The following is a 14,411-nucleotide window of genomic DNA, read 5'->3' on the forward strand; positions in this document are numbered from 1 at the left end:
GAAGTCTTCGATTTTTATTGTTTTAATAGTAATAGCAACTTTCAATTCTTTTTCTCCTTATAAGGAATCCTGACTAAATTGTTTGACTATCTCCTACTTGTGATCAGATTCCTCATCCCTATGCACATAGTCAGTGACTTTCTTGCTATTAAGAGTACTCAGTCTCCCCTATTATTTTGCATTCTGTCTTTATTCATCTCGCCTAAAGACCCAGCTGCCATTTTCCCAATCTCTTTTGGTGTAGAGAATCTTGATTAGTTTTTTATTTAGATGAATCCTAATCTGTTAGTCAAAAAGAACCATCTGAGGCCTTATATAGGAGAAAACATAAGGAGAACAATAATTCTGATAAAGGAACTTACTTGTATAGAAAAGGTTAGATAGAAAACATCTAGAAGGAGGGGAATTAAATAGAAATGGTGATTGTTAGACTAGAATATAAAATTAAAGAGTAAAATTGTATTGTTTCTAAGCTTACTAAGGGAAAGAAATACTGCACCATGCTAGAGGTTTGTCATTAGAAATATCTGAATTTTAATTAATCTTTATCATCCGTCCCTGCTTAACTTTACAGAAGGCACTGAACCATTTTGTACTTCAAGTTTCCTCATGTCTGTTTTAGAATTAGTATTAAATTAAATCTAGTATTGTGGGCATTATATCCTCTGCTACCACGTGGGTTTTACAAATAAAGTAGAAGGAGGATTTCCAAAGAAGCATTAGTGAGACATATGCTTTATACACAGATACTCAGTGGATCTTGATGAGTTTAAGAAAAAATCTAATGGGAATGATCAAATGAAATATGTGAATGAAGAAATGTGTGAAACACATTGTATACTAATTTTTTATACAAACCAATATAAATTTTTTTAAAGGAAGTTTAAAAAAAAAGGGGGGGAAGATTTAAAAGTAAAGCTTTGATGCTTAAAGTGTAATAACTTTAGTGACATCTACATGTTGTGAGGAGAGACCAGTCCTTGGAAAAGGACATTATGCTTAGGAGGGTGGAGGGACAGCACAGGAGGGGAAGGCCCTCTATGAGGTGGATTGATTCAGTGACTGGGGTAGTCGGAATGGGAGTGTCAGAAACAGTGCAATTGGCACAGGACAAAGCAGGGCTGTTGTACATAGGGTCGCTATGAGTCGCAAGCGACTTGACGGCACATAACAACAATAGCATTGTGGAAAAAATGTATTTAGACTCAGAATACCTCAGAATCCAAATCTCATTTGTGATACTTACAAATTTATACATGCCAGTAAACCTCTCGTATCTTCTCTTTACTTATCTTTAAATAGATATTATTTTTAGAATATTTGCTTGCTTCATAGAAGTAAAAATAACTTGACATACTGTATATAAGTACATATTGTTAATCACTGACTAACCTGGTTTTCTAATACTGTTTAAAACAATGACAGAAATGGACAAATTTGAGAAAAGAGATTGTTCATATGAGAACTTGTAAATTTTGTTTGTGGCTATGTTAGATAAGAGATGACATTGCAGTATATAAGTAGAGAATTTCTTAAAAGTATAAACCTTGAAGCCATTAAGCAGAGAATTATTTCACTGAAAGAGCGCTGTGAGAGCACCACTATGGTTATGAATGTGCGTAAGTGTTTCTACAGAGAGTTTTGTTCTGTCTGTAGATGCTTTTGTGTGTGTGTGTGTGTGTGTGTGTGTGTGTAAGTCTTTGTCCGTTTGTTGCTTTTTTTTTTTTTCATTTAAATGAGAAGATATTTAAGAGACAACATATTTTACCAGTAAATCTGGAAAAATGCTATACACAAATGATACAGACTTTAAGAATTATTTTAATAAATAGTATTTCATACTTTAGTTTTCAAGGTTCTAACCAAATTCCCTTTTTTGGGGGGGATGGGTGTACAGCAAAAAGCATCCCAGAGTCCACAGAAACAGCCCCTCTTAGATGGTGAGGTAAGTCTGTGTAACCACCTTTCCTTTTTTAAATTTTTGTTGCAGTGGAAATGAAATGTTTTACATACGGTTACCATGTGCTTTCAGTGATAAGAATATTGTCATTTTTCTTTTCTCACCTCATAAGATTTTATGAGAAGATGAGGACACAGGCCAGGGAATTTATCAGAATCTGTGAATATTTCTCCATCTAAAAATGATGATGCTTCCCTTCTCTCAGGCCCTGTATAGGCACCATGCTCCATGTCCATTGTAGAAGCATGTCTGTACTGACAGTCCTCATGGCTGTTACTGGCCTAGGTAAATGATGTATTGACATTAAACAGTGAACCTATGGAGCTGTTAACCTTCAGTGGTCATTTTTTATGTCTTGATTATGCTTTGCACATACTAGTTTTTTAAAATATTAGGTAGTCAGTTTTGTAAAGAAAATTTACATATAAAAGGTTGAAATGTAAATAACATATTATAATGTTTTTAAGACTTTAGTGGATGAACCAGTTTTTATTTATATGATAACATTATCATTGGTATAATACCTGAGTCAGTATTTTCTATTTCATATGGCAATATTCAGTATTTCCATTTCGTGTGGCAATAATTCCATACGAGCATTTTACAAGCAGTCTTAAGTTTAATGTTTTACCAAAGCTTGTTTAATGTTTTACCATTTTGAAAATGGTTTTATGTAATTAGTTATTGAAGAATTAAAACTTCTCTGAAAATATAATGTAGATTTTTAAAATTTCAATTATACTATTATTTTTTTCTGAAGAAAGTAATATCACAACTCTTGAGCTTATTATTGAGTTTGTTAAGAGTCCCTCAGTAAACCCCAAATCTCTCTCTGATCAGAGAATAATCCCTCTTTTTTGTTCTACAAGGTTTTAGTGAGTAAGGTCATATTTGAAGTTGTTTAATCTCTTTGTAAGAAAATAATTATTCAGAGTAAACTTACTAACTAGTAACATGTGAATTCCAGATGATTCCCAATGTAGTCTTCTCTTTCAGCATCTTTGCAAGCATGTCTTAAATGTCTTTTTCCTCGTGTGTCTCTTTGTTGAATACATCATGTGTGTTTAGTTTGTTTTTGACATGCCTCATTTTCTCCACCTCTCCAGTGCCCCTTCCCATCCAGAAGGTCTCAGCACACTGATGATAGTGCCTTATTAGTGGTAAGAGCTTTGCAAAAACTGGAATTTTAAAATGTTATGCTAGAAATTGAAGAACAGCTATTGCACTTTTCACTTAAAAGGTTTCAAATATCATAAAACATGATGAGTGTTGTTTCTAAATGCTTTGCATTTAACTGTTTCCCTACTTAATTCGTGGTTTAGCCACTGTTCTGGACTCTGCAGCTTCGATTCAGACTTCTTTGTCAGTGCTTCCAGAAGTATAACACTAGCATTGAGAACTACACAATTCGGCTATTTGTGTGTGTCTCTGTGTTTGTGTCATGGCATATTACTTTTTTATTTTAATATTATTTCTAGTTCCAGATGTACTTACTGTATTAATTCTTAATTTGACTTATGAGGCACCTGTGCATTAAATGCATTGCCTTGCTCTGCTGTTCATTATATAGCCACATGTTTGACGTCCTTCTAAGTGTTTTATGCTTCAAAAAAATCCAAACTTTGTTTAAATGCTTAACATTTCAAGATTATTCTCCATGCTTATTTTTTTTTAATTCTAGAATCTTGATCTGAAATGCTGTTATGTGTTGATTATATTCAACATTAATTTCCTTTTATTTGTTTTGTCTGCTGACTATAACACAAGAGCTTTATTTAAAATCTTACTTTTTTCAGCCTTGCAAGAACATTTATTTGTAGAATTGCTTATCATGTTTTATGTTATTTTTTTTTCACCTTACTATTGAAAATCAGCAGTTAAAAATCTAATGTGTAGCAATTACTATCTTATATAACAGCTGCCATTAGCATACCACTGCATGAACTGCATGCTTCAGTATGACATTCCTACTATATAAACATCTATTGTTTGCTACAATGTCTGTGAATTCGGCAATTATGTACTCTGGAAAAAAAAAACAACTCGCATTTTAACTGGGCAGTCTTAGATATATACCACCAGCTTCTAGAGTTTTAGTGAGTGTTAAGTGGCACACAAAACATCTAACAGTTTAAATTCATGCAGAAAAATACTGATTCAGAGGAGTCTCTGGTGATGCAGGCACTTTATCATAATTACCTCATTCACTCCACAGCAACCTTAAGAGGTAGGAAGTTTTTAAGTATTTTAGAATTGATTGCTTGAGTTACAGAATGATTAAATGATTTGTACAAGATCATATAGCTAATAAGTGCAAGACTGGGTTTGAATCTCAGTCTAGCTACCTGTGAATCTACACTTAAATGCTTCACTGTTTCCCTTATTTTCATTGAAAACTGATGACTTAAAATTTTTTGCAAGGGGAAAATGAAATTTGAAAATAAGCAAAACTTTTCAGTGTGTCATTTAAAATAGTTTTTGGCCATTTACTAAAACACATATACTTGCTATTTAAGCACAAGGTTCTGATGTGTTGTTCATAATGTCACTGTGAGTTTTAGTTGAGTAGACCACACCAAAGGAAAATAAGTGTGTGATGTCCCTTAGAAATAAGGATCATACCTCACGTTTCTTTTTTTATGTCTTATAGTGTCCAGCACTGTCTTTTGAGTTGTGTTTTAAATCATACCTGTGAGCAGCTCAGAATTACTCTTCAAGGCTTCATATTGCTTTTAAAAGATAATCTGAACTTCTAAACATGATGTGTGAGCTCACGCATATTCTGGCTGTCTACTTTGCCAGTCTCATCTCTGAACTCATGCTATGCCAGCTTTACATGTATGATGAACCCTTGAGCGAACTGGCATTCTGCTTCCTAAACATCATTTAAAAACATTGGGTCACAATGAGTCAGTTGACTCAGTGGCAACTACCTACTTTTACTTCTCATAAACCTTGCAAGCACTGCTCTCTCTACACAAAATACCTCTTTTTTCTGCATATGTACCCTGGTTAACTCCTACTTAACTATAAGATATCAACTTAAATATCACATCATTAATGCAGTCTTCCCCTTCAGGCAGATCTTCTCCTTCCTTCATAGTTCTTACATTGGAGTGTTTATTGTTGTATATCTTTCCACCTTTTATATTACTTGACTCTAAACTTCATGGGCCCAAACTTGTTATCTGTTGTGTTTGCTTTTGTATACTCAGTTTTGTACATAGTTTCTGGGATACATTCCAGAAAACCAAAACCATTCTGATTGCCATCAAGTCAGTTCTGACTTAAAGCAGCAATAATGGCATAGTAGTTAAAGAATTTGAATACTAACCGAAAAGTCTGTCCTCCAAATCCACCAGCTGCTTCTCAGGATTGGGGGGCAGAATGAGGCAGTCTACTTCTGTGACAATTGGAAATCCTGTGGGCAGCTTTACAGTATTCTACGGGATCTTTATGATTCGTTGTTGTTGTTGTTGTGTGCCATTGTGTCCCTATGAGAGATATATATACCATTGTGAACTCCATTTCAACTCAGGGTGAGGAAGTTGTGTGGCTTAGTAATAAGGAGTTGCCTTGACAACCCAAAGGAATGTAGTTCCAATTCACTAACTGCTCCTTGAAAGAAAGAAGGCTAGCCTCCTCCTCTTTGCTTTTCTGCCTCTGAAAACCTGCTGGAGTGTCAGCTTTGGGTCTCTTCTGACTCAGCAGTGTACTACAGCTCATGGTGACAAACTTAAATCATTGCAGGAGACTGCCTGTCTTGAGAGACACAGAACAGCTGGTGAGTTTGAATTGCTGACCTTTCCACTAGCTGTCCTCTTCTTTGCCGCTAGGGCACCTGTAGTTGTTATGTATGGCTGACTCTCCAGCAGGTTTTCCCAAGCAGTTATTCACGTGGGAAGAGACTGCCACTCCTCTCACGGAGCAGCTGGTGGCCTCAAAATGTGTTCCTTTAGGATTGCAGCACAGCTTCTTGCCACTAGGCCACCAGAGCTCCTTAGTATAACTATTAAACATACAGTTATTTTATTGACAACCTCCCTTTTCCTAAATGATTACATGTTCTTGTTAATTCCATGTTCACATAAACTCCATCAGAAATTTGTGATCCAGGTTTCCATTTTTTAAAAATTCTTTAACTCATAAAGATTTTACTACCTTTAAGCTTTATTTAGATTTTGAGTGTGATCTTATTTACTAATACCCAGTCTTCCCCTATTTCTACTCTTCACCAGATTCTTTAAAAATTTATACTTTTATGCTGCCCTTACCTGTAATCAAAATTCTGTATATAATAGATACTAGTACTTAATATCAGTAACTTTCCCTTTAGAATTTTGTTATATGACATAAATTGTAAAACACTTGTATTCAGTAAATCTGTACATGTCTTTGCAAATGCACCTAGAGCTGTCTGAAAATAACTAGTTACTTGTGTTTTGATTGATGAGAAGGTAAAGAATTAAAAAGAGGAGGGCAAATTTCGCCTAATTGTAGGTTTTTGAGACTCTCATAGAAGTCAAAATTAAATGCTAGTTTGTTCTTAGGGTGTGATGCAGATTTTTCAGATTCTTCCTACACGAGAAACATTACATTTAATTCTAGTAAATATAATCTGGATTAGTATTATATATGCTAGTTCTGCTCAGTTAAAATTAACGATTTTTAAATTAAAGTTAAAATTAACCCTTTTTTCTGATTTTATCTTTCTCACTTCCTCTCAACAGACTCAGAAATCAACACAGAATCATTCCTCTCAATCTTTCTCTCTTAATCTTTGTCTAAAAATGTGAGGTTCTCTCTTTCTCACGTAATGATAGAAAGGAATTTTTAACAAATGATAGTTCTCATTTCTTGATTAGTGAAGGATATTTGCATATCTTGAAAGGTAAACTGTGTCTTATATGCTGGATTTTCTCCCAAAATATTTTCTTTCCACACTATTATTTATCTTGGAAAACCTTTTGAAAAATAAAAATAGCCTTTCCTTTCCTAATTTCACCAACCATTTTGCTAGCCTAAATGCGGCTGTTTTTTCTCTTCCTCTTTTGAAATTTAGTCGCTTCCAGGGTTGAATCAAGTCGGCTGTACCACCCTGCCTCATTCTTCTGCCTTCACGCCTCTTAAGGTATCTCATGTTGTTAATGTAATTTTTGAGAAATTTGGGGAGGAAGGGTATGTAGGAGAGAGCTTAGATTTTTTGTCTGAAATTTTGTCTCAAATCTAAGATAACATAAAATATACTTAAGTTTATGAAACTGTTTGAGCTTACTACAATTTACTTCATGCCCCAAATGGTTACAGACAGTTAATTCTTTATTCTGTTTGAAATAGAAACCTTATTTTAATTTATCATTTTTTTTCATAGGCATTGTTTTATTTTGGATAAAATATTAAATTTTGTCTCACATGCCATGCAAAATATTTTAGTCCAATTTCCAGAGCCTTCACTGCTAAAACCTTCAATAACAGTGGTCTCATGCCCAACTGATATTTTTTGTTTGGTTGGTTTGGGTTTTTGAATTTTTTTAATTGTGATTTTTAACAAAAGTTTACAAAAAGGTTGGATTATCATTTATTCATCAATGCACATTTTCTTCCCTCTCCCTCTCTTTCCTTTCTCCCAAGCCAGCTGTTTTTTTTAAAAAAAAAATAACGTTTTGGCACATAGGTACTTCCCTTTGTTTTATATATTGTTTTCTTTTCACACAGAATGGCGTGTTAGAATGCCTTAAGCAGTAATCATAGGGCTACCTAAAATATTTATTATCTAATCTTTAAGAAAATAATTTATCACACCCAGCTTTATATCAGCGGTCATGTTATGGGATGATAAATTTACCTTTTAGAAAAGTTAAATCTCACTCTAAATATTAAGAACCTGTAATATATTTTGTTAATGACTTTTCAAAATGTCTTGTATCTAAGTACTGTTGTTGTGTTGTTGTTATGTGCTGTCGGGTCGTTTGCGACTCGTAGCAACCCTATGTACAGCAGCCCTAAACCCTGCTCTATCCTGTGCCAGTCGCATTGTCTCTGACACACCCATCCCGATTACCCCAGTCACTGAATCAGTCCACCTCATAGAGGGTCTTCCCCTCCTGCTCTGTCCCTCTACCCTACCAAGCATGATGTCCTTCTCCAAGGACCTGTCTCTCCTTACAACATGTCCAAAGTATGTCAGATGAAGCCCCAGAATCCTTGCCTCCAAGGAGTAGCTTGGTTTAACCCTCTCTAGGATGTATCTGTTTTCTTGGCAGTCCATGGTACATTCAGTACTCTTCTCCAGCACCACAGCTCAAAGGCGTCAATTCTCCTTCTATCCTCCCTAGTCATTGTCCAACTCTCTGATGCATAACAAGTGGTTGCAAAAACCATGGCCTGTATTAGTCTCCAGAGAGATACCGTTGCTCTTGAGTACTTTAGAGAGGTCCCTAACAGCAGACTTCCCCATCACAATACTGGAAAATATACTGTTGTCTCTTGCATAGGTTTTTTTCCCCCTAACTGAAACAAAGAAACTTCTGTCACTTTATTAAACCATCAAAGTTTATTGTCCGAAGAAAATACACTTCAGTAACTATTTCAGAAAAACAGCTTGGAAATTTTATTCTTTCTCTTATAAATATTTCTGCCTTAGACTGATTTTCACATTCTCAAGTTAGCCTCTTTGATAATGAGACTGTCTTTTTTTTCTAACTCAATGTGCCGTGGAATCAGATCTGACTTGGCACAGGAGGAGATTACCCCTCCTTCCCAGCGGAGCATCTGGTGGATTCAAACCACATCCTTTGGAATTCCAGTGCAACTTCTTGCCGTTAGGCCACCAGAGCTCCCTTAAGATTATCTTTATAAAATATTTTTACATGAATCTTCTGGCATTTTGCCCAGTTAAATGAGATTTGACCTAGAGAAAAGAAGACTTTTAAACATTCGTTTATCTTACCAAATACTAATTTTTAAAGGTGAGTTGCACTTTTTATTAAAAATATAATAAAAACTTATTATAAAATACATCTAAATATAATGACAACTACTATAAATATGGAAAAGGTGTTCCTTAGAGGCAAGAATGGTGAAACTTTGCCTCACATACTTTGTCAAGAGGCACCGATCGTAGGAAGTAGATAACTTGTTTGAAAAGATAGAAGGTCAGCAACAGAGAGAATGAAATGGATTGACTGTGACTGCAGCAGTGGGCTTGGGGGTGGTGGAGATTGTGAGGTGGTGCAGGGAATGGCAAGGTTTCACCCTGTTGCCCCTCGGGTTACTATGAGTCATAGTCAACTTGACTGCACCTAACAACTTCTTCCTGGAGAATAATGATTAGTGACATATCTGTTTCTTTACAGAGTGACAGCAGGTCTAATGGCTCATCAAGTTCACCTACGATAGAAACAGGTAATACTAACAAAAGTTCAGTTAATCACATGAAAATTAGGAATTCTTAAGGATTTTTCTGATAGCTACTTCTTACTTAATGTTCTGAAACTGGAAATTAGACAAAAATTGGTAGTTTTTTGGTACATATTCTATGCTTATTCATTATTCAGGCATTTGTTAATGATAAGTAAACATACTCTAACAGGACATCCCTGGTCTTTCCAATCACTTTCTGGTTTGCAGGAAACAATGTTTTACATACTAATATTTATTCTGAATTACTACTATAAACAAAAATAACCTGACAGTTAAAAACAAGTAAATGCAGCCAGCGTACCTGCTTTAATGCTAACTTTTCTGCATCATACTTGCATTAATAAAATTATTTCATCACCATACTTAATTTTATTTTCTTTATTTTCTGTTCACTAAACTTTTTTATGGCTAGCGTGTCTTCTATTTTATTTAATTTTCTTTCTATATTCTTTAATGTTATTTTGCTTTTCCATGCTGATTTAGTTCATCATTCCCCTGCATATTCCTTTCCTGCTGCTGCTATCCAGAGAAACCAGCTCCAGCGCCCTGAAAGCTTCCTTTTCCGAGCAGCTGTCAGGGCAGAAACAAATAAAGGTAGGTAGTAGTGATTAAGGAGTTCCTATGTAGTGCAAGTTGTTGAGCATTTGAGTAATAGCCAAAATCTTGGCAGTCTATACTGATCCAGAGGGCACCTCTGAAGAAAGTCCTGGTGAATTTCTTCTCAGAACCCTCTGGAACAGTTCTGCTCTACACCCATAGGTCACTAGGAAGTGGAATTAATTTGTCAGCATCTGGTAACAACAACAGGGAATTCTGGTGGCAGAGTGTGTAGGAAGTTGTGTTGCTACCCTAGAGGCTCTGCTGCTTTGGCTTTTGAATCCACCTTCTGGTCCAAGGAGGAAAGATGGGCATTCTTACCTCTGTGCAGTTTGCAAGCCTCAGAAACTTGCTGAAGAGTCAGCTACAAGTAGGTTCTGACTTGATAGCAATCAGTAAGAGAGGGAGTGCGTTAACAGTAGTATGACTGAAAAAAAGCAGAGGACTTAAACTGTTACATGCTTTTGAATTCCTGTGGGGAGCTTGGTCCTTTGCAAAGCTTTAAACTCATTTCAGTTTTGTGATCTTATTGACATTAACTCTGAGTTTTTTATTAGAAAGTCTCTCAGTAACACCTGATAGTATTTGAGTGGATAAAATTAGCTACTAAGGCTTTAGAGAGTGTTTCTTTTCTCTGAAATAATTCTTTTTTTTTTTTTATTTCTCTTTGGTTATAAAAGCTTGTTTTCTGTCCTTAAATGACTCAATAATTTTTTATTAGGTCTTGTATCAAGTCTATTCTTAAGTGTGCTCTATTAAACATAGGACTTTTGAAGGTTAGATATGGCACCTGAGGCTGAGCTCTAAAACTTGGAAACACAAATGAGGAGGAACAGCTGTAGTCAGACCCCGATGATTGGAATGTGAGAAGCATGAGTATAGAAATATTGGGCATTGTTAAGAAAGAAACGGAATGAGTAAATACTGACGTACTCGGTATTGGTGAAATGAGATGGATTAGCATAGGACATTTTGAATCAGACAATCATGTGAACTACTACGCCAGAGATGAAAGGTGAGGAGAAGTGGGGTCGCTTTCATAGTTAAAAAGGTAATTTCTAAATCCATCTTGAAATACACTGTTGTGAGTGACAGGATAATATCCATACACATAAAAGGAAGTCTGATGAATACTGTCATTCAGATACATGCACTAACAACCAGAGCCAAAGAGGAGGAAATCTATGGTTTCTATCAACTTTTGCAAGCAGAAGTTCATCAGACATGCAGCCAAGATATATTAATAATAATGGGTGACCGGAATGCAAAAGTTGGGAATAGGAAAGAAGGATCTGTAGTCAGAAAACATGGATTTGGTGACAGAAATGAGGCTGGAGATAGAATGATAGAATTTTGTACCATCAGTGATTTATTCATTCCAGATACCTTTATAAGAAACATAAACATTGACTATATACGTGCATTTCATCTGAAAATGTGCATAGGAATCAAATCGATTACTTCTGTAGAAAGAATGGTTGGCGAAGCTCATTATCAGCTGTGAAAACTAGACCTGGGGTAGGCTGTGGAATAGACCATCAAGTACTTATATGCAAATTCAAACTAAGGCTAAAGAGGGTTAAATCAAACACACAGGAACCAAAATTTGACCATCAGTCTATCCCACCTGAATTTAAGAACCATCTCAAGAACAGGTTTGAAGCCTTGGACACTAATGAATGAAGACCTGATAAGCTCTGGGAGAATATCATTGATGATGAATGCAGAAGGAAGTTACAAAGACGGAGGAAGAAAAAACCGAGATGGAAGTCAGAAGAGACTGAATGAATATTACACTAGAGTGCCTAGAAGCCAAAGCAAAAGGCAGAAAGCAGGAAGTTAAGGAGCTGAACAGAAGATTTCAAAGGGCAGGTTGGGAAGACAAAGCAGATTATTATAATGACATGTGCAAAGACAATGTGGCAATTATCAAACACTAACTAATATCACATGCCAGCAAAATCTTGCTGAAGAAGGAACTGAAGAATAAATTCAAGACTTAAGTTGTAATACTTAAGGATGCTATGGGCAGAATATTGAATGATCCAGGAGGAATTAAAAGAAGATGGAAGGAGTACACAGAGTCACTATATCAAAAAAGAACTGACTGACTCGAAGAATTTCCCGAAACAACATATGATCAAGAGCCAGTGGTGATGAAGGAGGAATTTCAAGCTGCTCTGAAGAAACTGGAGAAAGAACAAGACTCCAAGAATTAATGGACAATTGACATATTTCATTCACAAATAGACGCTGCCCTGGACGGGCTTACCAGGTTGTGCCAAGAAATTTAGAGGACAGCTACCTGGCTAACTGCCTGAAGGATAACCATATTTATTCCCGTTCAAAAAAAAGGTGACCCGACAATGTGGAGATTATTGAACAATATCGCTAATATCACCTGCCAGCAAAATCATGTTGAAGATTTTCCAAAAATGACCAGAACAATACAATAACAGAGAACTACCAGATATAGAAGCTGACTTTAGAAGAGGCTGTTGCACTAGACATATTATTGCCAGTGTCAGATGGATTTTTACAGAAACCAGAGTACCAGAAGAATGTCTGTGTTTCATTTGACATGCAAAGGCATTTGATTGTGGGGATCACAACAAACTGTGTCTAACTTTAAGGAGAATGGGAATCCCAGAACACTTGATTGTGCTCATGAAAAACCTGTGCTTGGATCAGGAAGCAGTCTTCAGGACAGAGCAAGGAAAAATGACATTGTTCAGAATCAGGAAAGGAGTGCATCAGGGATGCATCCTGTCTCAGTACCTTTTTAATCTGTTTGTGGAACAGATCATTCGGGAGGCTTGACTTTATGAAGAAGGTTGTGGCATCAGGATCAAACGAAGATTCATCAACAAACTGTTATGCAGATGACACAATCTTGGTTGTTGAAATGGAGGAGGATCTGAAGTGTTTGCTGCGGAAGGTCAAGGATTGTGATCGTCAATATGAATTGAAGCTCAACATGAAGAAGACAAAGATTCTCACCACTGGACCAATTGGAGGCGCCATGATAGATGGAGAAGAGATTGTGGTTGTTAACAATTTCAGCTTGCTTGGCTCCACAATAAACAGTCTTGACACCAGCAGTCCAAAAATCATTGGAGATGTGTGCTGTCAGAGACCTCTCCAAAGTGCTAAAGAGCAATGATAGCAGTCTAGAGACTAAGGTGTTCCTAATCTAGGCCCTGTTTTTTACTGTTTCTTGCCATGCATCAGAGAGCTGGACAGTGACTAAGGATGATAGAAGAATTGATTCCTTTGAGTTGTGGTGCTGGAGAAGAGTATTGAACATACACTATGCACCAACAAAAGAACAAACAGATCTGTCTTGGAGAGGGTGAATCCAGGCTTCTTGGAGACAAGGATTTTGAACTTAGTTTCACACACTTTGGGCATGTGGCCTAGAGGGACCAGTCCTTGGAGAGGGATATCATGCTTGGAAGGCTGGAGGGACAGCACAGAAGAGGAAGGCTTCAGATGAGATGGATTAACACTATAATGGGTAATGGGAGTAGGTGTGTTAGAATCAATGAAACTGGCTCAGGACAGGGCAGTGGTTGCTGTGAGTCACAGGTGACTGGACTTGCATGGAGTGTTTTTCCCCCCCATTGTTTTCCTTTGTTTTTGTCAGTCTTTAAGAGATACTTAATTATCATTCTTTTTTTTTTTATTATCATTCTTTTTAATTCCTTAATCAGGAAGTTCTAATAGATTTTCTTCCTCTGCTAGTTCTGTATTTTGAATATTTTTTTTGTGCCATCATAACATGATATTTTAAGTGGCTTAAAATTATCCATTACATCCGAGACATTGTGATGGCATTATTTTTATTATTATTATTATTATTATTATTATTATTATTATTATTATTATTATTATTATTATTATTTTTATACATATGTTGAGCTTTGTGTGTTCTATTACTTGCTCATGTGGTGATTCTTAGTATTTCCCTTTTTGTCATCTCTTGAGTGAGTGGTTCTCTGCTTATTGTTCCTGTTGATTTGTTGAGAATGTGCTGAACCTGTGTTGGTTGCAGTTTTGGTCAATCATGGGGAGCTAGAGCTAGTCTTTAGTGTTGCCTGATGTGATGTGTATTTGTGAGTGGATGTTATTGCTATCTGTTGCTAGATAGAAGAAAGAAAAAGAGGAACAAAACAATCAAAAAATAAAGCTTGGGGGGAGCTCTGGTGGCCTAGTGGCAAGGAGCTGCAACTATAATCCCAGAGGCTCATGGTTCGAATCCACCAGATGCTCTGCCGGGGAAGGAGGGGCAATCTCCTCCTGTACCAGTCAGATCTGATTTGACGGTACACGCACACAAAAATAATAAATAAAATTTTTAAAAAAATAAAGCTTGGATGATAAAAGAAAATAGATCAAAACTGAGAGGGTACCAAACAGAGGAGAATCAGAA

General features: G+C 36.1%; 1 protein-coding gene across 1 annotated transcript in view; it reads left to right on the top strand.

The window, feature by feature from the left end:
• Positions 1–14,411, top strand: part of LRCH3 (leucine-rich repeats and calponin homology (CH) domain containing 3) — a 126,476-nt gene that overhangs the window by 97,079 nt on the left and 14,986 nt on the right. Inside the window, exons 13-17 of the mRNA XM_006884207.1 lie at positions 1,898–1,945; positions 3,067–3,120; positions 7,023–7,091; positions 9,316–9,364; positions 9,866–9,976. Coding sequence (XP_006884269.1) covers positions 1,898–1,945; positions 3,067–3,120; positions 7,023–7,091; positions 9,316–9,364; positions 9,866–9,976 — 331 coding nt within the window. The remainder of the gene's footprint in view (positions 1–1,897; positions 1,946–3,066; positions 3,121–7,022; positions 7,092–9,315; positions 9,365–9,865; positions 9,977–14,411) is intronic.

Source organism: Elephantulus edwardii, unplaced genomic scaffold, assembly GCF_000299155.1.
Source record: "Elephantulus edwardii isolate Elephantulus edwardi_28Jun2011 unplaced genomic scaffold, EleEdw1.0 scaffold00032, whole genome shotgun sequence".
Taxonomy (NCBI): Eukaryota; Metazoa; Chordata; class Mammalia; order Macroscelidea; family Macroscelididae; genus Elephantulus; species Elephantulus edwardii.